This window comes from Mercenaria mercenaria, chromosome 11 (assembly GCF_021730395.1).
Source record: "Mercenaria mercenaria strain notata chromosome 11, MADL_Memer_1, whole genome shotgun sequence".
Classification (NCBI taxonomy): Eukaryota; Metazoa; Mollusca; class Bivalvia; order Venerida; family Veneridae; genus Mercenaria; species Mercenaria mercenaria.
In genome coordinates, this window is record NC_069371.1 from 10,893,533 (window position 1) to 10,918,893 (window position 25,361).

The following is a 25,361-nucleotide window of genomic DNA, read 5'->3' on the forward strand; positions in this document are numbered from 1 at the left end:
TGTAGCCAATTACTGATATCATATCTTAATTATTCTTCTAGTTTTTTATTTTTATTTTTGCGAATTAATTTACGTAGTAGCAATCCAAATTTGTACATGTCATTACAAGTATCCGTTGCTTGCTGGCAAAGAGTTGGTTCTTGGCGTATCTGTAAGTCCCCTAGCAACTGAAAAAATAATTAAAAGGTACCATGCAATATTTAAAAATGACATCAAGATTGTCGAAACAATTATTCCCCCTGATTACGTAATATAGTTGATTACGTAATATAGTTGTTTAATGACTTAATACCGTGCAAACTCGGGGCCATTTCGAAAGGTACAAAAATGAAGACAAATTAAAGAACGACAACAAATTAACTAAATGATTACCATTTTTAATAGTAAACACTCCCACTTAAACGTATATTTTACTGTGTGGTAAAAGAGGCATAACTTTTGCTTTTATTGCACTTTAATATGCCCATAGATAGAATAACTTTGTTCACAAATATCGGGATTGTTTTTTACTTTTTCTCCACTTAGGCTCCATAGGTCAAAGTAGCTTGTTAACTAATCTGGTCTTGTTTATAGTGCACGTAGTTTGTTTTGCTGTTTAGCTTATTATTGTCCGTAAGTATTGACCTGGCACTCATTAATCTTCGCCAATATTTTCGGACGTTTTCGTTAATTTACGCAATATTTGTATTCTGAAAATATCTACATCACTAAAGTAATAGATACAGTTAAACGATGCCACGGTGGCGCAGTGGTAAGGTGTCTGACTTCCAAGCATGTTACCACGGGTTCGAAATCACATTAAAACATTTTTTTATGTAATATAATGTTATCGATGCCTGTTTTATTGTTACATTTTTTTAAGCATCATAATTTTATGAATTTTAATTGTTTCTATTGTAGTATTTATTTTCTGGAAACGCTGGGGACAAGTACTTTGTATTTTTGTACAAGATCCTTCTAAAACCATTTTTATTCCACTTTTTCTACAACGGTTGAATACGATAACATTTAGTCAATGGACCATAAACATCACGATACGTTTGATCCGATAAGTGATAAGTTTGCATATAAAACTTATAAAAAAGGGATCCGGTCAGACGTAGGACTTGAACCCATAACCATGTGGTTGGCAGCGAAACGCTTTGTCCGCATAGCTACCTGCGCATGTGACATTACCTTATCAAGAAATTATATGTTATGCTATAGTTATATCGCTATTCATGTTCGGACACCGAGAATTAATTAACGGAAATAGACGGAATATTCATGAGTGCCAGGTCCATACTTACGGACAATATTAGTTTTTTATTGTTGTTTATAGCGCGCGATGTACTTTTCTTTCTTCTCGCTGACTTATGTTTCACAGCTAACATATGTCAAGTTGTTTAAGACACATACATTTTAAATTCGTTCCACTTAAATTATGCTTCGCCACTAGAATTGCTTTGTTAATGAATGACATTTTGCCTAAGACAAAATCGCATTACTTTTCATCGTAAATCGTATGGTTTATGTATATGCTATTATTATATTTTATACATATAAGTTCATTGTTTAGAATTAATATATCTTATATTATTTTAATGGCAATTTGGAACGATTAGTGTACTATAAGGATCTCTGTAAAATAATTGTTAATTGGTGAACTTTAAGAACAAACAAATGAAGTTAATTTGTTGTTTATAGCGTTTAACTTTTCTCCACTTCTATTTAATGCATATCATAACATACTAACATACCTCATGTTCGGCAACCTTGACATAAAAGTTCATCAAGTTGTCCCATGATCAGAGAGCTCTTGTGTAATATGAGTAGCGTTTGTGCTAGTTGGTGAGATATTTTCAAGACAATGACGGGTTGGATACCTCCTAGCTCTTGTAGAGTATCTTCCAGGCATTTGTACACACTCTCAGTCTCAGAAGAGGCGTCATTTACATAAAACCGTCGCATAATAATATATTTGTTGATCAGAAATCGCTTCCCAAGTGCTAAAATATTGTTAGTAATGTACAATATATTTACACATCCTTTTGAAAAATCATATTACAAATTGTTCTGAATATTTGTATTTTCCACACACACACACACACACATGCACGCACGCACGAACGCACGCACTCATCCATACGCGCGCGTATACAAAGCAAACACACGAGGACAAAGAACAAAACGGGACATGGCCTTTGAACAGCTAGTGCCAAAAACACCACTACAACCCTAGTACCTAGTAGGCATTATATAAATGTGTGAATTATTCTACCAAATTTCTTTATGCAAGCTGCTGTGATTTTTGCAAGTAGTTTGTTATTCATCTATATGTAAATATTACAATGGATCAAACGAGTCAAACATACCCGTGCGAACTGTTATTCGTGATTGCTCGCTAGTTCTTGGTGCAAAGCTCTAAAATGCAGAAATATTCTATGTTGAAATATCCGAAATTGAGTTCTTAATACAGAGATATAGAACCTATGCTAGTATAATTTGTTTTTCAGATTTGTCCGACAAGTTTTCAAATCAGTTTACATGTATACATTTGTTGTCGGGAAATTCAACACATTGAATTGTTAACATTTTACTATCTTTAGATATTTTAGGTACATATGAAAATAATGAATGCAGTTCTATTATTTTCTAGCATGCAATATTCTGAGATACTTATTCCTACATAGTTTCATTGGTAAAAAGTTAGAAAAATATATTAGCAATTTTACTTTTTCGTTAAAAATTTATTACAGCACAAATCAGAATTGATTACCTCTCTTCTAGGGACAATTTTTGAAAGGGCTGAAATGCCCCTAGACATTTTATTAGATACACGAGTATGACGGTTAGGGTATGCAGTAAAAAACCCCAACTAAAAATATTTAAACAAGATTCTTGCGTATCACTCTACCTTACACTTTGTACAATCCTCCGAGATATTTCATGCAGAGTTATCTGTTGCAGGTTTAGTCTGCGAATGAACACTAAAATCTATAAAGCGATGCCTTTAAAGCATAAGGAGCAAACAAGTAAAACTTAGCATTCATCTAGCAGGGGATTTATTATTCAGACACGACTTAACATGTGTAATAGAGTTCCGCTTAAGCCAGTGCTAGGGGGCGCGAGATGTGTTGTACATTTCATTACCTCTCATGAACAGACACAATCAAACCGAGTCTGCTATTATTCTTCTTGGTTGCATTCTTTGGTTCCAAAGGATCTTTTTACAGATTTTATAAACTATCACAACATCAATCTTAAAGTGCTCTGTGGCAGCTGTAAAAGGTATTCCCGGACTTAGATTCAGTGTTGTTATATTTTCTTGTCTTCTGGGATCATGGAGTCCATTGAACATATGTGTAACAGAGTTCCGCTTAAGCAGGTGCTAGGGGCGTGAGAGGTGTTGCACATTTCATTACCTCTCATGAACAGACACAATCAAACCGAGTCTGCTTTTATTCTTCTTTATTGCATTCTTTGCTTCGAAAGGATCTCTTTTACAGATTTTAATAAGACGGATGTTTGATATTGCTAACCTAACAAATAAGCACAGATAGTGCTTGACGCATTTACGTTCTATCACTAGTACAATTATAGTTCAATGGCTGTAAATAATAAAATTGGGGTAATATATTTAGAGATGACATGATCTCAGCATCACACATGTATTATACAATAGTTAAAGGGAACCAACTATTTCTCAGAACAGGTACTCGTTGTAAAATACAATGTTCGAATTTTTACCAGTCAGAAACAAGTTCTAAAATAGCACCAATCAAAGGACAGTTCTCTAGGGCATAGATAGGTAGACGGTTGCCACTGAAGTCATTCTGTATCCAGGGATTAAATGTAGACATGTTAAGAATTCAACTAAACAATTTCCCAGTATCTCGATGAGAAAACTGACGTTTGATGTTCGTAGACTAGAGAAGTGTTGCAATATTGAACTTCGTTTCGAGTTTTCTGGATAGATGATAGCAAATACTGGCTGAGCACCGAAAAGCTAAGACAGAGACAAATGATCCAACGTTATTAGCGAAGTACAGCAAGGCATTGGGGTCATGCCTATATGGTAGTTTAACGCTATATGTTATAGCATAAAGGCGCCGGGTATCCAGGGGTCAGGGCAATCATACTGAGTTGCAGCTTGAATTAAGAGGACATAGGCTGAACATCAATGCAATATGACTCGTATAATATCGATTCAAAGACACAGTCTGATGGGAACTTCAGCAAAAGGACCAGTTAAGTATAGCATCTAAAAGTCTATAGGAGTTTGAGCTGATTATCATTAGTTGAAGGGTGTTAGTTTGAAAAATGGAATAAATTGCCTCATCCCTTAAATTATCTAGCTCATAATTTAAATCATTTACGAATCATTGGAACACAATCTTTTAGGCGAGGCAGCCAGAGAAACATTTCATATTAGATATCTGGTCTCACCAGTTCTACGTTATTACAAAGGACAGTCTACATAGTTTGTCAACTAGTCTGAGACAGAGTCATCATAGCGACTGGACCCATTTCATTGCTCAAGATAATGAAGGTATAGGCACTTCACTGAGTCATATAACTCATATCCTGACAGATGGGATACTCGAGTCTGAGGCAACGAAGTGTCAACAACCCAGACGACGATAACATCAACCTAAATGAAAGTCTTTCAAACCGATAATTGACTGATTTGACTCCATGACAAGATATTTTCATCCATCCTTCGTTTATTTGGTAAGCATGCACACTCGTAATTAGTGGTTTCAGTCAATCTATGTCGAATTTAAACATCAAACAGCATCCAAGCAAAGTACTAGCTTACAATGAATAAAGACGGTATTGCGTGACTCTTATTAATAAAGATTTGTTCCTCTAATCAGATATTTAGAAATTACCTCAATAAATATATTTTGGTTTCCCGCGTGACTCTAGAAAAGGACACGGTCACGCCTTTTATGGTCGAATTTGGTTTGTTCGCGAAGATTTATCACGAAACGTCGCTGATGTATCAAAACTAACAATAGCGGCAAAATGCACCAACGAGTTTATGGGAATCATGATAGACTTCTAGTCTGCAAGAATGAACACAAGCTATGTACATTTTGCTTACTTTGGTGCCAGACAGCTACTGGATCACACTTCTTTATTTAAATGGCCTTTACGAGAAAGCGATCCATGCTTTTAGATTGTTTCATATCGTATATATATAAAAAATACGCCCATTAAAGGGAAATGTTACCTTTTTTCCAAGGATAGCCGTCAATGTATAGAGAACAGGGTTCAAAGCCGAGTTGACGGGTAGAACAAATACAGCTGTCCATGCGTAGACATCACCAGATATAACGCGTCCAGACATAGCCATTAATCCTGAAATTGTTCAGTCAAATCCAGCGAAAAGGCAGGCAATAACACATATATTTAATGTACATGTGTAAAACTGTGAAAAGCACGTTCGAATGAAGGTAGTCAAATGAGAACAGACAGTAGTGATACACTTTTGAAGAACAAATGGGCAATATAAAGAAATGTTTTTGTCTATTTTCAATCCAACGTATACCATCTAGATATTTAAAGATATAGTTGTTTCATCATTATTCAACAAAACTGGAAACGATTTCGGATACTTTTTCATAAAAAGTTTTCATTAAACTACATTAAAACGCACGACTATATTTTCCGGTTCTTTGGGATCATGGAGTCCATTCAACATATGTGTAATAGAGTTCCGCTTAAGGTATTAGATCACTAATAGTAATCTTTGCTTGGTATATTCTGAAAGGTAATCATGGTTTGCACTATTTTGCAATTTTTAAACAACTTTTACCGTGCCTTTTTTATTTATGTTGTATAACTTATGGTATGTCCACAAGTTCAAGTAGAGAAAAATTTCAAAGTGATAGCCACTATCCAAAACGTCTGCAGAGAATTCATTTTACCATTAATTTTAATAAAAGAAACATCAAACTATTGGTAAACAATTATAAAACACAAAATAAAAATGTCAATATCATTTTTTCTATGGTGCCTCAAGTAAACAGATTTAATGAGACAGAATTCATACTTCAACATTGAAAAAATAAGGTCGAATGCTGTGTTTCTGTTTTGAATTTTGCTTACTCCATTTAAAAATAACTTTAGGGCAGATGTAAAACCTACCTAAATTTCTTCCACAATATATAATCTAGAGGTGGAAGCAAAATAGAGAACTTTCACCGCGTGTAACTCAATATTTTTAAAGATGTGTAACTCTACCCCTTCTGTTTAAGTAGTAAATTCACTTTGAACACCAAGAAATTACTTATAAGATTCATCTTTTTCCATTTTTGTACAATAAATCAATAATAAGTCTTGAAAGAAGTAAAAACTTACTAGAAAAAAAGGAAAATAAGGGGAAAAAATTTGGTCCCAGTAGGGCTTGAACCTACGCCCCCTAAGAAGTGCAGTAAAAGTAGGCTGATGGTAGGAATTGAATACTCTTCCAAAAGGAGGTTCTCTATTAGTGATCTTATACCTTAAGCCGGTGTTAGGGGGCGTGAGAGGTGTAGCACATTTCATTACCTCTCAAGAACAGACTCAATCAAACCGAGTCTGCTATAATTCTTCTTGGTTGCATTCTTTGCTTCTAAAGGATCTTTTTACAGATTTTATTAAGATATCCACCGGGAAGCCCTTCAAATTATTTATTGTACTCTTTCTTTCGATGCTTTTATTTTTACAAATTCCTTATTCTTAGTGATGTAAAATATTTAACTTTTTAAGGCTAATGCTTTGACAAAACACTGACCATGTGATTTCGAATTACTTCAGAATAGTTTGTTTTATTGTAGAACTAGCGTTCGAAGGCAAACATGAAAGTTATTTTAATGCCTTATGATTATATCTTGATTGGAAATGGGAGAAGTACTTACCAGTACATCCTATAGGGAACCAACAAAGGAAGTCGGTGGCCACAACAAGAAGTAAATTTCTTGCTACAGTCAAATCCCTTTTCCTTGCTGTCTGTCCCTTCCCAAAACCTTTTCCACTTTTTCGAATATTCATGAAGATAGACCACTGACCAACAGCAATAAGGAGAAATGTTATGAAATTGAACACCACAAAAACCAACACAGAATACAACCAGCCTGGTGGTCGATCCCTGGTCAAAGGCAAGGCAATGCAAACACCTGACTTATTGTAAAACGAATCCATGAAATAAGCAGTATACATCAGAGGAAACAAGGATATCATTAAACATAAAATCCAGGCAATCAATGAACATACCACAGCTTTCTTGGTATCGAATCTTACTTGCCCGAATGGGTATTTAATGACAAGTATTCTGTCCAACGTGATCAGGCAAAGAAACATTACACTTGCTTCTGATGACAATGTTGACAGAATACCAGCAAAGGTACACCAGTAGCTGTTCCTCCAGTAATCATCCTCGAAAATATACCTGTAATCATTAACAATTTTTTTTTATTTGCAACACAGGTACACGAAGCAAGTATCAGTAAATATTTCAAAGGTCTTAAAATTTACACATTGAACTTGTTGAATTAAATAAAGATATCATTTATGGTCAGAATACTACTTTTCAATTTAAAATCAATGACTACATATCAACACAGTAAACGTGTCAGAGAAACATCAATAAAGAAAATACAATTTATTTAACAATGTGTTTAAATATTATCATGACTATCAACGTCATTATAATAACAAATGAATTAATTTACTCTTACTGGTAATCCTTACAAAAAAATAGAAATAGACTCGATTTGTACAGAGAGAATTTGATATACTTTCTCACGCCGATTAAAAATAAGTACGGACTATAATACAGTTACCGCTTTCGGAAAACAGCGTCTGCAACTGCAATGATAATCATATAGATTCCCATCAAGAAATCAGCTACAGCCAAGTTAGTGACGAATATACCATATCCAAGTTTCAGTCGTTTCCGGTCATATTTTAAACGATAGATTACTGATAATATGTTGCCTAGGAGAGCACATAATCCAATTAGCCAGAGCATTGTCTGTAGAACGGATATTCGCATCAGGTCCTCACATGACGAAAACTCATCTTTATGGGGGAAACAACTTTCCTCTGATAAGTAATTTGGTCTGACACAGCAAAACTTGAAAGCTGGTGTCCGAAGAGATTTCAACGAAGATACTCCTGTAAACATTCCTTTGTTGAAAGTTGAAATCAAATTTGATTGAAATGATAAATGTTCTACCGCAAGATTACCAAACCCAACGTCTTCAATGCTTTGAAATTTGTTGTTTTGCAAATCCAGACGTGTAAGATTTAGCCCAGCAAAAGTATTTGATACAATGTTTCTTATTTTGGTGCCCATAATTCGTAAAACTTTTACTGATTGCAAGAACTGGAAGGTGTATTGTTCAAGCGTTGCTAGTTTAACGTTGCCGTCAATATTTAAGGTCTGTAAACGTTGTAGTCCATCAAACACAAATTTTGACAGTTTCGTTAACAAATTGTTACTGAGGTCTAAAATTTTCAAATTTGACAGCATTGTGAACGCATCTGGGTAAATTTCTTTTATTTTACAGCTACTTAAATTTAGAAGGTACATGAAAGGAAAATTAAATAGGTCATTTGCCAACGTAACCTCATTTTTGATATCCATACTGATTTCTAACGAGCGTGATTGATTCGGAAACAAACTAAATTCACTTTTATTAAAGTTAGAAATATTACACGTCATTGCAAACCCTTTGCAAATGCATCGTTCAGGACACACAAAATTACAAAGTAATTCATCATCGCCGTAGATACAGTCTGCCGTGCCATCGCATACCTGATCCAGAGTGATACACATTTTGCTAGATGAACATTTGAAAGATCCGGGGCATGACGTTGAAAATGCCTCTAAAATTAAAAATTAAAATGATTATCAGGATACAAACATTTTCTTTTCTGTGTATAATATATATGAAAAGTGCAAAACGGTAAATCTCTGTAAGAATCTGATTACGACATTATATCAACATGCATCTTTGGACTTTTTATGTTTTATTTCTAATGACGTACATGTGTGTATCAAAATTTTACCTCATGTAATGAGCAAAGGTTTCATAATTTTAACATACTCTTACCTCGGCTATATAATGATCACATTAAATGGCATACATATCATTATGTTTTAGATAAACATTTAAAAGCAATTTGTATTGATGGAAAACAGAGGTAACGTATTCTCAATGATTAAACAAATTATTGATTATTGAGCTTATTCATTGACCAGTACACTTGGCCTGGATCTGGATTGTATTTACAAACAAAACTAGTTATATTAGGCTTCGTGCCATTTAAAATTATTACATTTCTAAGAAATCAATTATCCATAGGTCAAATCAAATAATGGTAATTTTCAAAAATATTTATCACTTAAAGTCGTTTTAAATATTAAAAAGGGCAAACCCTTGTTTATTTGCGAAAACATGTATACCATTCCATTTAATAATAATAGAGAGTAACTGAAAATTACCTATATATGAAAATTTTGAAACAAACAAAACGTTCTAAGTGGACTCCACATGATAATGTTTTATAATTACACATGATACAAAGAGAGCATTTAATCTACTTAAAGGAACCTACATTGCCGGGAAGTAAAGATCACTTACTCTCACTTACGGAAAAAAAAGTTCGTTCTTGGAAAGAGTATCGTCTAAAGGAAGTTAGTTTGGAAGCTTTAAACGCTCCCAAGCAAACTTATGGCTCGGTTATTAAATGTGCAGTTGGCTTATGGACGGTCGGTGGTTCTATTTATGTGTTCGCTATTGGCTGAAATAATGCCCAAATAGACACCTGGGCTCTTCCTCTACCAGAAACGTAGAAATTCGCCATTTGATATTAAGTCAGTTTAACTTTTAATCAGTCAAACAAAATATAACAACTTCAACCAAAATAAATCTACATAAACAGATGTATCTAAACTTTCGAAAGATCATAACTCTTTATTCCATATGCTTATTCTTATGCAATGCGTGATTAAAGCGTTCATAATTTACTTTGTTCGTGTTTGTAAATACATCTGGGAAATATTAGTTTCTTCAAATATCACCAACATATCTAATATCATAAAGAGATCGTTTTAACATAACTGTTTTAGACCAACATCTCTAGTATGTATTATCTTACCTCGACATATTTGTGGCAAATATCGTACTGCTGACGAAGACAATGTATTCCAGTTCTTTACCACTACATCAATGACGGAAGGTAATGCTTGTCGTTTGAAAGTAGAAGAAGGGGATTCTAGTGCACGATATATAGTAACTTCTGGCATCTTGGTTATGTTGCCAAACATTAATGTTGCTATCTTTTCTGATTCTGGACTGCTTTGTATAAATAATATGGCTTTCTTTTCCCGGTGTGTAAATTTTATCGACTTTAGGAACTCATTTGCTAGTATTTGGTACTCACATTCATAATTTCTGTCTATAAGCTCTCGTGATTTGAATTCTTTGTCCTTTATTTGGAGAAGTCTATATATTTGTGGAATTTCCTCAGGAAGTCGCGCTGATTTGATTGACAACATTCGTATTATACTGTTAGGTGTATACAGCTGTTTTGACAATTTAGTAATATCCGGACCTCTGATGGCATGTTCCTCATGCAGAATCAGCACTTCCGTTTCAGTATCTTCACAACCTACATAGATGCACTATCGTACTTTACATTCAGTGAAAGGCCAGAATTTTATCAAAATACAAAAACATTGCTTGAATAATAGAAACCACAGCATTTCTATGTATCCAACTGCAATTCTTTTTCTGTAATAGCACTGTATTCATGTGTAACGGGCTTTAAATGACACCGATATAATTTAGGTATTATGGCGACGTTCACGCTTTAATGTCTGAGGTAAGCCCAGAATACTCTGAGCTTTATGTCAGGCGCTGGAGAGGAAAGCCCAGTGTACTCTGAGCTTTATTTCAGGCACGGGAGAGGAAAGCCCAGAGTACACAGGGCTTTATGTCAGGCACGGGAGAGGAAAGCCCTGAGTACTCGGGGTTTTATGTCAGGCACGGGAGAGGAAAGCCCAATGTACTCGGGGCTTTACGTCAGACGCGGGAGAGGAAAGCCCAGTGTACTCTGAGCTTTATGTCAGGCACGAGAGAGGAAAGAACAGAGTACCCGGGGCTTTATGTCAAGTACAGGAGAGAAAAGTCCAGAGTACTCGGGGCTTTACGTAGGCACGGGAGAGTAAAACCCAGAGTACTTGGGGCTTTACGTCAGGCACGGGAGAGGAAAGCCCAGAGTACTCGGAACTTTATGTCAGGCGCGGGCGAGAGCTAAATTAGAACCACAGACCTAACGTACTAGTATATCAGCTGGATGGATTTTACGGGGAAGAAATTTCATCTCCTGCGGGATTTCATAGCTCCTACATTTCAACAGCGACTTTCATAAAGCATGGAAAATCACTTATTGCCAATCCTTTTTATTTGATATATCAACTGAAATTTTAGAAACTGGCGATTGTATTTATTATGCAGATATTTTGTTTCCAAAGTATATCAGTAATAAGTACGTGATTTTAGCTACAAAGATAAACGCATGCCGTCATTTATTTATATTGACAGTTGTAAAAATATATTTAGATATTGTAAAATAAAATTATCGTTTATTACACAAAGAGTTGTCATTTCATGTTAGAAGACAAGGATAAAAAATCTTCACCTACCACATCCATGCTCATCCTCAGCATTTGGACATTGCTCTTCGCCATCGCACACAAATCTCAAAGGTATACAATAACTCTCCGGACATTTAACAGTTCCCTTTGGACACACAAAAGAATCTAAGGCATAGAAATATACATCAACTGTAAGAACAGATTTGTTTAAATGCCAAAAAATACAGACTTTCAGATATTACGTTTCTCTTGTGATCACTGACATCACGACAGTAAATTTTATGTAATTGACATACATTTTTCTCCTGTGTTTTGGTTTTTCAAATATGACATAATGGTGTATAATAACTCTTAAACATATTGTTTTGTTATATAAAGTTTAGATATTAAATGTTAAGCCACTCTGTTTAGCGTACGACATTTTTGTCTTTTTGAACTATTTAAGGAAGATAATGTATTTCTAAAGGTTATATATTTATATTTGATCCGGAGTCCTTGCAAATTTGGCAGGCGATACCATGTGCAGCTTTACCAAATCGCATAATCTGAAATATCTATGATTATCCGGAAAGATATACAGAAAAAATGCATTTCTGCGATTTGATTTGTACGCATGGGACCATGTTATGTAATATCATAATTGACACATTCTGTTTGTAATAATAAAGCATAATATCATACTAGTAAAATTCTTGAAATCAGATACTTTTGTTATTATCTTTAATTTTTACATCAGCTGGTTTAATATTATATATTATAGTTTAAATTATTCTATCTAGTCAAGTATTATTAGAAATAGAATACTAAACTACGTAAGGATAGTTATCCATGTCGTTCTTGTTGGCATAGTGACAGTTACTTGTTTTTGTAGTTTTGCAACTGTTTAAGGTATATCTACGCGAACGCGAAGACAAGATACAAACTGTATGCAAATCTGAGTAATAAGCGCAGTAGAGTTTTACCGAACAGATAAGCATTTCTTGTAAGCGGAAGCGAATGGTATATACTGATTGTTTTTAGGACGTTGCGCTCTTCTATAAATGAACATAACTGAAGATTTCTCACGACGATTTAATACAATATGATATTAGGAGAAGATGGTCCACCTTGGAGGAGATAAGGAGTGATGGCTTTTAGACATTAAGCAAATAGCATCATAATGCTTACGTGCATTAAAGTGAGAAATAAACATCGGGAATGCATTTCTGATGAATATCAAGTATTTATTTTTAATGTTTAGACAATTTAGTTTAAGTAAAAAAAAAGTCAGAACGGTCGTCGAGTTATTTCTACTTCACCCTCTACAACAGTATATGAGTACTTATGTGTAATACTATAAAATCTAGAGACAACCTACTGAAGCATTTCCTACATACCACAATCATGAAGGTGCGAGCCCGACCTGCACCCATTAATTAATCCAGAACTGTCAGTATCATATAGACATCTTAATGATGCATCTTCAATATATCTTCCTTCTTCACAAGTAACTGTGTCAGTGTCACTGCTGTACTCTGCAACAGATAATATATAAAACATGGTATCGTTAAATTTCTTAATTATTTCCCTTTATTTTCATATAATTTTCCTAAAATATACTTTCATGAAACTTACCCAGTAAGCACATAATAATCCTTGCCGTGTACTTTCACGTTTTCAGACAAATGATATCGCCTCAAAGTCTGGATTTATATGAAGGTGGATGCTGTAACAGGTGAAAACGCCAAACGTTATTGAGAAATGTTCTTGGTATATAGTATACTCGAGACAGTATTATTGTCTTTGATTCAACAAAACATAAAAATTAGGTTTGGTATTTATAGATTCAATGTACAGTTGAGATCCCAAATATAACAAGCAAATTCAATGAATTGGTATCCCCCGACGAAAGGGTCTGCGGTGAGGAATGGCAAAAAAATATGCCTGGCAAAAAGTTAAGGTTGTTACTTAGAAGTAAATAATTTCATTAATCAAAATCATTTAAACAGAAAATGAATTGCTTTTTTCGGGGGGGGGGGGGGGGGGGGGGGGGCCATTAGGGGGGACCGGGGGGGGGTACAAAACTTCACATGTTGATTAATAATATTGATGGAAAATTAAAAATGAAAAAAAAAATGGAATTGGGGGTGGGTTGGTGCGGGGCGCATGCATGATCAGGGTGGTGGGCATGACTAAGTGGAGAGTGAGGTGAGGGAACGGTATAACTTTGCATGTTGATAAGATATTCATGGAAGATTTGGAAAAAAAATCGAAAGGAATGATTTTTGTTTGTGGGGGGTGGGGGTGGGGGTGGGAGGGTGTGTGACCAAGGCAAAAAGTTGACATGTTTATGATAAATGTTCATGGAAAAGAATGAAAGACGTTTAATGAAATTCTACCAATTAGTTGGTTTCTTATGTATAAATCTGTGGATTTTTTAGCAATTAAAGAGCAATAACTCTAAGGGAAACTGACTCAAAAAAAAAAAAAAAAATTGACGGGCATCATCGTGGTGTGCTTGTTCATGATTATTTTAAGTTTAATGAAATTCTATATTACAACAAATATTTCATAAGTTATAATGTCTCCTTTTAGTTTCAACATTCAATAGAGCTAGGTTAAGGTTATTTTACTGGTAGACGTTTAACCATTTCTGGAGATCTAAATGTAAGCTTTAAGTTTGTATCCTAAAGTATAAACGAATGGCGAAAATATAATAAAGATGTTCTATGCGTATTTTTCATTAAATATTTCCTCATAAATTATTGATTTCCTCATCAGATTTATTTATTTTTTGCCAAATATATAAACTTACTGTATCTGTAGGGTTGCAATGTTAAATTTTATGTGTTAACAGCAATTTCTTCAAAGAAAGCTTTTATAGTGGTATTAGAAACCCCTAATGTGTTTACTTATACAAGTGTTATATTTCAAATATTACATAATTTTATATTGATGTTAATACTCATTTTTCATGCCGCAGTATCAACAGCAGTATCAACAGCAAGTATGAGGTGTATTATCTTCATGTCTAAGTGTCAACGGCAGGTATGAAATGCATGATCTTTATGTCTAAGTGTCAATAGCAGGTATGAGATGCATGATCATCATGCCTAAGTGTCAATAGCAGTTATGAAATGCATGAATTTCATGCGTAAATGTCAATAGCAAGTATTAGATGTATGATCTTCATAACACATTGTCAATAGAAGGTATGAGATGTATGGTCTTCTGGCCGCAGTGTCAATAGCAGGAATAAAATGTATGATCTTCAGGCCGCAGTGTCAAAAGCATGTTTAAAAATATAATCTTCCTGCTGCAGTACATAGGTTTTTGTATCTCTTGAAGTTAAATGAAATTAGCTTAACCATGAACATCAAACTAGGCCTGGACCTAAAACTTGTTGCTTGATATTCAATATGTTGGAATGTTGACAAAACAAGTTTTAAATATATTTGTATTTGGGTCGTTACAAAAGGTTAGTAGGAGAAAAAAGCTCACTAAATATCACACAACTTATAATGACGACAACAAATAAAATCATGTGAAACAGGTAGCTTACCTTCTTTGCAAATGACATTGCCTATCTTTAGAACTATGTTATCAAGGTCTATATGTCTATTTTTCCATCGTATGACTCTGTGATGCGTCGAGTAGTTGTAGGTGAACAATAACTTATCGTTAATATCATCTTGGTCTAGTGATTGAGACGTATTGCAATATCTAACAGAGCTGTAACAGATTATACAAACTTAGAAGTAAACGATAATTTCGAGCATTTTATATGAAGTCAAAAAGTTTCTATGCATAAACTCAAAACATTTATCAATTGTAGCCATTATCTTCTTAAACACTTTTCTCATGTTTTATATATATACATAATAAATACTATCATCCACTTTGCTATTGAATTCCGCATTATTCTTGACATTCTAGTTCTTTTATTCAATAGTTTCATAATGACATTACAATAATTTTACTGAGAAACAACTTCACATGTCACTTAAATTTTCAGAAGCACAAGGCAGAATATCGACTGAAATGAAATCTAGCTTGCACACGTATCGATATCTTTTACAAATAAAGAGAGCCATTAATAACATGTATCTCTTCAAAATAACTTTTTCCTTATTCTCTCAAACATGACCTAGCTCTAAGAAAGACATTCGTTTTGACAAATTTTAATAAAGATCTGATGGAAAATGTAGACTTGGAGTGCAAGCATTGTTTATTTGACCATGAATTTTACCGTGGTATACACAGTTTTAAACTTGAACAAGATTCCATAAGACAAATGTAATTGAAATAGTTTCGTGAATGTCATCTAGACCGTCAACAAGGCTTTTGTTTGATTTACCTAGATACTTAGTTTTTGACCCCAAAAAGATCTAATCCTGAATATAACTGAGTATTTTAAAAGATACAAATACTGAGGAGATTTCCTATAGACCAGGTTGAAAATATTACCACTAGGGTGTTAAAATGTTTTTATACAATTTCATTTAATGACCTGTTTTGAACCTGAGATAACCATTTTCAGACTTGATTTATCTAATGAAGACCCACACTCAGAATAGGTTTCATACTGATCAATAGATTATGACCAGCAGAGTGTGAAAATGAATTTCTAAGAATTAGCGTAGTACCTTTGTTTTCACCACAGATGCCTCAATTTCAAACTTGGCCTAGATTTTATGAAAAGCAGGTCAGGTTTTTACTCATAACAGAAAGACCTCTTCAGGGTTTACACGAGTTTGATCTAGTGACCTTATATTCTCACCAGGTTTAAATTAAATCTGTATATAATCTTTATAGTGTTATTAATGTATTTCCATGATTTATGATTCGATATAAAGCAGGTAGAAATTGTATCCTCTAGAGAGTTAACAACTGTTTTTGTAACATTTGACTTAGAAGCCGAGTTTTCGACCTTAGATAATCCAGTTAGAAAGATAATCCAGATTCTTACTGGATGCATGATAAATAAACGAGAACTGGGAAGTAGGGTGTCTAGAAAGATAACAAGGTTTCCTTAAGATTTGTCCTAGTAGCCGAGTTTTAAAACCCTGACAATCCAGTTTCAAACTTGATACAGATTTAACAAAGATAATCATTCTGACACATACAGACACATAGATTCATGAAGATAAGTTAAAGACTGTGGCACCCGTTAAGAAGGATTTTCTATTATTTAACATATTGACCTAATTCGTGAACCCAGATGACTCGGTATCAAATTTATTTGAAATTTTATTGAGGTAAACATTCTGATAAATTTCATTAATACAAAGTAAAATTTTTTCAGAAGTAAATTTATTGACGTTGGGACCGACGACGGTACACAAAAATAGGTCACATTGAGCACTTCGTACTAAAGTGGGCTGAAAATGTAATCGCGGAAACAGAAGATTTATGGCACTGTTTGGTTAACACTCTATTCTAATTTAAATAAAATGTAATAGCAAGCGAAACATTTATGATAATTACTCACGATAATTCTGGTTGCAGGCCTATAACCAGTGTCACATTGAGACAAACGCAGTATGAATATATGTGCATGTGGTCTGGATCGTCAGTGCTAGCTGCAGCTTCAATGTGTGGCTTGCACATCTGAACTATCTATCGTGGTAAACAGCTTAGGTAAGTTTGTATGACTTCATATGTATAACTTTTAAAACATTATTGCAGCGGAATAAAATAAATACATTCTTCTTGGATAGCCGTCGTTAGAGTCGTCAATATTGTTTTCACCCTTCAGAAGTTTAATAGTTTTCGTGTGTTGGAATGTCCAGTCATATGAGTTTGCCACAAAAAGTGTCTTTTCACAACAGTGGCTTGATTAGCAATTTAACAATTCAAGTTGAAATGACATCCTTATCAGTCCTGCCTAAGATATACTTGGATATGTAGAGTAAAACGTAAAACGGTGAAGCCCAATTTTCGTAAATTTGGATATTTTGATATTTGAGCATTGAAACTGGTCTCCCTAAGGTTTAGTGAACGTACCTTGCAGTAATTCCGATCAGTCTACTGCAATCAGCGTGCAATAAAGTAATACATACTTAAACTTATGTCAAATAGCAGTGTTAAGTAAAGTAAACATGTTTAAATTCATGTCAAATAGCAGAGTTAAGTAAAGTAAACATGTTTCAACTTATGTCAAATAGCAGAGTAAAGTAAGGTAAACATGTTTACACTTATGTTTAATAGTAATGTTAAGTAAAAAAACATGTTTAAACTTTTGTCAAATAGCAATGTTAAGTAAAGTCAACATGTTTAAACTTATGTCAAATAGCAATGTTAAGTAAAGTAAACGTGTTTAAATTAATGTTTAACAGTAGTGTTAACTAAGGCCAACAGAATCAAACTCATGTTAAGTAGCAAGTTACCTCTTGTGTGCAGTTTGCATTGTAATCTGTACTGGCATAAAAGTCAATTGCGTGATCTGCTTGTTGTATTTCTTCGCCTGTGTCTGATGTAATAAAGATGAATTCACTCTCCCTGAAATATAATTTATTAGCGCTGTAGTTATTATATTTATCTAAGCATCTTTTTCCCTGATATCATACTTCAGTAGCTTAAAGATTATGCTGGAAAAGAAAATAAACTATTGGCCTGTATATGATGCAGAGGTATGTTAAATGTGTTAGCTGTTCTTAATTATTGTATTGCTGTCGCTGTATGGAGTTCGTGGGAATACGAGTTACAATTTTTACACAATCAAATGGAGCTATTTAACCCACCAGAACAGCATAATCCTTTATTTTCTTTTCATTATACACATTCACCAGCTAAGAATATAAGTGGAAGAAAGGCATAATAGGTTTTATCAATACATGTTGTATGATGTTACAAAGAGCGCTTAAGTCTACAAACTGACTACACTACTCGAAATTTCAAAACACGGAAGTACAGAAAAGTGAAGCTAATACTAACCACTCCACAATGTCAACATTGGGAAATACTGTAATCAGTTCATTGTCTTGCCGAACGGAGCCAAACTCGCAGTATACATTGATTGTTGTTTCAATAACTGCAAGTAAACAGTTGTTCATACTTCAAATATTTATAATTAATTTGATTGTATACTCGGCTTCAAAAACTGTCTAACACTTATATGTGTCAGTCAAATCTAATTGATACATTTAAAGCAGCGTTTCATTCCGTTTAAGTTTCAAACATCCATAGATATGTAGCTGAATTGTATTGGATGCGTAAAACGAGAAGGATGACAAAATAGGTAAACATGCTGACGGTTTATAAAATGCTCTCAATTATTTGGGCAAGGTGATATGCATACCATTACTGAATATTTTTCATTACCATTTCTCATTCCAAAAAACTGGATGTAACTATGTACTTAGAAATAATTCATTTCTTTAAACTCATACTTCACAATCGAAATTATTAAGAACATATTTAAAGTAATCGATCTCTAAAACGTATTGACCTGGTTACCGATATGGACAATACTACCTGTGAGATTGTACATTCTCGATTCCCTAAATCCTTCCTCCCACCATTCCTTACATGAAGCCATATCTTTTATGTCACATGGCCTTTCATCTGATCCGTCCTTGCAGTCTGGGTATTCATCGCATCTTATTTTATCAGGTAGACATCTAACATAGTCACAGTGAAATGCACCAGAACTGCAGGTGTCTGTTTGGGCGTGTTTGTTTAGAAAAAAAAAGAAATTTTCATTTGAGTGTGCATGGCGAATACTAGTTATTTTGAGTATGAAAAATACACTTAAACTTTATTATATATGCCGAAAGTTAACTGTATATTTTTGCACCTATATAGTATCTAAAATTACCATATACATATTGTCAGCAGTTCAATCAAGTATCATAACAGCATTTAAGTATCTTGTGGTGGCCGGAAATGTTTCCATGAACAAGGGTTCGTTGTCGCTATATTGTCTAGTCTTTTCGGATCACGGGGTACATTCATCTGTTAAATAGAATAATTACGCTTAAGCGATGTTAGAGGACCGTCAGGCGTGTTGCATATTTAATTACTTCTTAAACCCCAGGATTTTGTATAAAAGGAAGTGGGAGGAGCCTCATATAATGGCTGTTTTTTTTTTGCAACAATCTGTTTTTTTAAGACAAATTTCTTGTAAATTACAATGGTTACAAAAATTATTTTCTCCCTGAAAAAATCTCAGTTGTAGATAATTACCTAGACTATACAAATATGACTTTAATTTCTTTTTTTTTGATATCTGAATTGATAACTACAGGTCTTTGAAATAAGAAATTTTACAGTAAAAAGTGATAAAATTTGAATTTGATGTAAACTTTGACCCTAGTCATATGATGTAAACAAGACCCATGTGCCAAGAAATGTATATATCCACTTGAGTGTAAGATGTTAGCAGCCTGTGGTTACTATCAATGAAATCTAATGAGTAATGACCACTGACCTTGACTGATGTCTGCTATAAATCCGATTTATCTTATCTGTTTATGATGAATTTCTCAGCATGACATGATTATATTCCACCTGAGTAATAATTCCTTTGAGCATAAATAATATTATTTATCAGTTATAGCAATGACAGTGTCATATACATATAAAACATATAACTGAATGTACTTTTCTAAAGTCTTTTATGAAGACTACCACGAATTTTGTCCCATATAAGATTGATCTGGTGTGTTTGGATACAGATTTCTCATTAAATTAAGAACACAGTATGGCAGAATCTCAGGTAGTGCCCAAACAATAGTTTCGTCTTCATCCAAACCTAAAACTCTGTCTTTTATCTTGATATTATATTGGTAATCCTGTTTTAAAAGTGTTTGAATATTTTCTAATAATATGACCATCCAGATGAAAAAAATACAATCATTATAATCCCAAACACAGTGATTGAAAAATTAAACACTTCTGTAATATAATGTCACTTCGGGACTTGGCAATATCAACAGGTCTATATATTTGGCGGGAACTTATGTGTAGCAGGTCACTACCATAGTAAATGTAATTACCGATCTACACGGGATTACTTTAGTGTTTTGTAGAAAATTGAAAGATACCTTTCTCCACTATTATAAATGTTTTAACAGTATGTTCATCACAGTTGTTCTTTTTTCCTTCCCAATCTAAATATTTAATTATGTTTCTTTAACATAAAACGTCCCTAATTTTATAATTTTTGCATGAAATTTTATAACCAGTAAGATAAAAATTCATTGCAAGATTATCAAGTGTCTGTTGTTATTAAGTTAATTAATAAACATAAATTTTGTTTAAAAAAAGGGGAAAAAACAAGCAATCTAGATATAAGCCAATTAAAACATACTTGGCCTTATCTATTGTCAGCTACACACAATCTGATTCTATAAGTAAATAACTGTAGAATTATGTGTGGGATCTTAGATCTTAGTATATGGAAGTTTTTGATTAACCTTAACATAACTATTCTTATCAAAGCATACCTAGAATTTGAGAGGAAATTATTTTAATAACAGTTACAGCCAGTATTTCTAAAAAAACATATTAAATACCAGAAACATTTGTTCAACTTCATAAGTACATGTAGTTTTAAAAATTAAACTCCAATTTATATTCTCTTCTAAATATGATGAAGATAAGAAACATAACTTCCAAACGACTTTCAAATATAATTTCATTTAAAGTATGGTATTTTAGTGACCATATCTATTCTGGTATAAATATCATATATCATGTGCTGTCTGAAACATGGGGCACTGTTTACATGGTTGTTGGTAGTTCTTCTGAAATGTATCAGTAACCAGATGGGTCAGAATTCGTTTGTAATCAGTAGTTGCATTATCTTGTACTGAAATAAAAGAATCAAGGTCCATAAAGCTGAATGGTACATAATTATTGACAAATTAGTAATCCTTTATCAGGTCAGGCTTATATAATCAGTTAGTGAAATCCAACAGTCTGGGTTATACATGAAAGATCAAAGACTAGTGTCATTACTTGTGGTAAAACTATACATTATAGTACATAAGTACAGAGTGTCTACTAACTTGATATCTTTATATTTCTGTGGTCGTCTTGAATACTGTGCTTATTATAAATATTATGGAAATGGAAGCTGAAAATGAGGTTAAGTTTAAGAAGGCTGTAAAGCATGGATCTAAAACGAAGGAAAGGAAGTCTGATTCTTGATCTCCAATGAAGAAACGTAATGCTAAGCATAAGCTGAAAGAAAACCCTGACATAAGTGGATCTGTAAAATCATATGTACCATCTGAACAGGAAAAGCTTGCCTTATTCAATAAAATTGACAAGTGCAAGTCGTTGATGGGTGACAATATCTGTGAAGTGAAAAATACACAGCTGCTAACCACTGTCTTGGATTTTTATCTTGAATCACATGGTGTCCAAGTTAATGAAAAAATACAAGTTGTAATGTTGAAGAGATAGAACATTTTTCTTACCTCAAGGTAGAACCTGATGCACTTGATGAAGAACACTTCCTTCTCAGCAAATCAGCATTAAGGAACATGTGTGCAGGAATACTCAAGCATCATGCTGACTGCAAATGTTTGTTAGATGTCGAAAAAATAACCAGATTTGGCCATGTTGGAAAAGTTGAATTTCTCTGTCAGAAAAGCACATCCTGAAAATGGACACTTCGCCTCACATTGAGAGTGGACGGTACTTAGCTATCATGCAGGTTACTCATGAATTTTACACTTAAGGACTGAGGTACAGTCAGTATGAACGATTCTGTGAGGGTAACATGTTTGGATGTTGTGCTGAATCATCATTTAAAAACGTTCATACCATGTACTGTGATGTGACGAAAACATAGGCAGCTAAATCAATGGACGACGCGAGACATGAGGAAGAGATCTCTGCAATATTTGCAGCAGAAGACAATGGAGAAGAATATAAAGGCATAAGCATTTGACTGATGCACATTATTCTACTAGAAAAAACGCCAGACAATCAGACGTCATAGCCATAGGTGCTAGTACACACAAAGTTGTTGGAGCAGTTACATTACCAAACAGGATGATCCTATCAGTCAAAGACATGAGTTAGTGGGTGTAAGAAAGCTCTACGGTGAATTCGACACTTGTGGCCTAACCGTTCATGTCCATGGACATGACCGAAATGCCTCTGTAAATAAGTTTCTACAGCAAGAAAGAAGAACTGTTGACAATGCAAATGACACTTGGCATGCAGCAAAGGGTGTTTCTAAACTGATAAAACCGATTGGGAAATGTCCAAAGAAAATGCATGGAAAAACATGCCACAGTGAATTGAGAGATAAAGCAGCTTCTGTGAAGACCCATGTCTATTATGCCATGAAAAACTGTAAGGGCTCCGAACAGAATCTTAGAAAAATGCTGGACAAAATTGTGTCCCATTATCAATAGGATCACCAAAATTGTTCAGCAAGTGGTAGGTGTAAAACTGACACAAATTATCAGCCAGCAAAATTGACAATAAAGGACACTGTTGCTGCAACCATACTGACCAATGCAATTCGAAGTCTACAAATCTACAAAACACCATGAGATTGTGTACATTGTATTGATACTCATTACGTTGAGTCATTCAACAATGCCTGCCTTATATTCCATGATAAAAGGATACCATTTGGCAACAAGGAGTATGAGCGACGCAGTGCTATGGCTATTCTCGACTGGAATGAAAATGTGGACAGAGATTTTACATCATTATCTATGTGGGAAGATGTGAGAAACCCAAGCAGACAAACAAGAACAAATAATCTGAAGCCCAAAACTTGTGAATTTAAACTAGTTTTGTGGAGTCGCATAATGGATGTGTAGAAAGTGACAATATTTTCAGTAGATCTATATTTTTAATGCAGAAATTTCAAACTTTTGATTTTAAATGGAATCGTTTCACTATATGATAATATTAAAAAAAAAGAGTTATGGAAAATTTTAATATATTTACTTTTTTTCTTTGATTTGTTATCAAAAATAATTTTTTGACCGCAATAGTAAAGTTACAAATTAATCATGTGTGTTCACTTCCATAAAATGACAGTATGTATGTAGTACCACATAGGTAGTGAAATTGAAATTGAATACTTGCAGGTGCATAATATTAAAACATGAAATTCTTTTTCCGAAAGTTTGCATTACAAAAGAAACTATCAAAAGTATGAGGTTTCACAACTGACAGAATTTTGATTCTCTATGCTGGTGAGTTGTATTGCATTTACAGAGGGTTATATATTTGTTAGCCTTTAGTGGAAGCGATGTAAACATTATTGATTCAGCTGATAAGCCTGCCCATTTTATGTCGGTAGGAGCTACCGCACACTGGCCTTTAATATTTTGCTCTGTGGCCCGTTTCACGAAGATGACTGAGGACAAAGTTAGAAATTAGGAGTAAGGTGTTTCATGAACATCGTATCAAGTAGATTCATTTTAATTATTCGGCTGTTTTAGAATCTGAGTCAAACACAAATCAAATAGCTTTGTCATTTAAATTGACTAATAAAACCTTTTTAGAATTACAAAAGTTTTATCTTTTGAAATAAATGTGCTTTAAAAGTCCATACTTAGGAGTGAAATTAGTATAAAACTTAAGTGAAACAGCCCCCTGGATCTTTATACATTTAAAGCAAGTTAGATGTGTTATAAAAGAAGTTCAGTCATGCACGGTGTTACAGATACAAAGTCATTAATGGTTAAATGCTTCAGTTTCAGGCTTAGAATTCACTCGGTCATTGCTGCATATAGTCTTAAAGGCGTTCGCTAGAGTTTCTGTATATGAGATAGACGAAATTTTTCCGAATGACAGAATTTCTTCAAACTTTGGATATTGAAGGACAATCATCTAAAAATCAAATATATGCAATAAAAGTCATAGGTCACCAGTATTAAAAAAGAGTTATCTGCCCTTGAAAACGGCATTTTTGGGGAAATGCTTTAGACTATAATTGAAAAAAATCCTTTAGAAGCATTGAACGCAACCAAGCAAACTAATAGAGATTCGGTTTGATTCAGTCTGTTTAAAGTAGGTAATAAAGCGGCTAACATCCCGCACGTCAAGAGTACCTTAAGCTAAATTCTATTACATAAAAATTGAATGCACTCCATGATTCCGAAAGACGAGAAAAGTTACAACACTGAGTCTAAGTATGAGGAACTCATGAATTACAACTAACAGTTCAAAATTACCTTATTTACACAATATTCATTTTACAATAGTGTCAATTTAACAAAAATAGTGCAGAAAAAATCTATAATGACCGGTTTGTTTCAGCCCTGCGGTATACACCATTTGGTCGCCGACAATTGACCGGGAATTTTCGGAACTACGCCGAGTAAACGCCGGTCTCGCTAGATAAGTAACGCGGCAAAACAGATAATTTCGTGATTTGACATCAAATAAATTTTTGAAATGTTTGGGTAATAATCAATAAAGATAGGCATACACCATAACAATGTGTTCACTATGTTAATCCGAGCAAGTCACAGGAAATCATAACAAAATAGAACGTTGGTGTTTTTTCTTGTCTCCCATATGACCGGCGTACGCCGGAGCGTTCGTTTTTTCCAATTCGGACTTGAACATTTTTCTTGCCACTCATGTGACCAGCCTTTGCCGTCAAACGAATCATTTCAAATTTGAAGAGTGCGTTATTTAAGTTGCAAAGATTTAGTCTGAACTATTTCAGAATATTAGAAAACCTGATTTAAATATATATGATATTAATAAGCAATTGCTTCAATCTTAATCTTTTATAACGTTAAAATGGTACCACAGT

At 33.9% G+C, this 25,361-nt stretch overlaps 1 protein-coding gene across 1 annotated transcript; it reads right to left on the bottom strand.

The window, feature by feature from the left end:
- Window positions 1-1,740: 1,740 nt before the first annotated feature.
- LOC123530741 (uncharacterized) lies at window positions 1,741-19,271 on the bottom strand. Its single transcript, XM_045311514.2, has 13 exons — window positions 19,091-19,271; window positions 18,551-18,647; window positions 18,004-18,115; window positions 17,106-17,233; window positions 15,177-15,346; window positions 13,012-13,149; window positions 11,684-11,800; window positions 10,135-10,647; window positions 7,812-8,859; window positions 6,888-7,417; window positions 5,219-5,346; window positions 2,355-2,403; window positions 1,741-1,988 (listed from the first exon to the last, which is right to left on the bottom strand). The coding sequence occupies exons 1-13, from the start codon at window positions 19,152-19,154 to the stop codon at window positions 1,741-1,743; spliced, it is 3,342 nt and encodes a 1,113-aa protein (XP_045167449.2). The 5' UTR covers window positions 19,155-19,271.
- Between the last annotated feature and the right edge of the window lie 6,090 nt (window positions 19,272-25,361).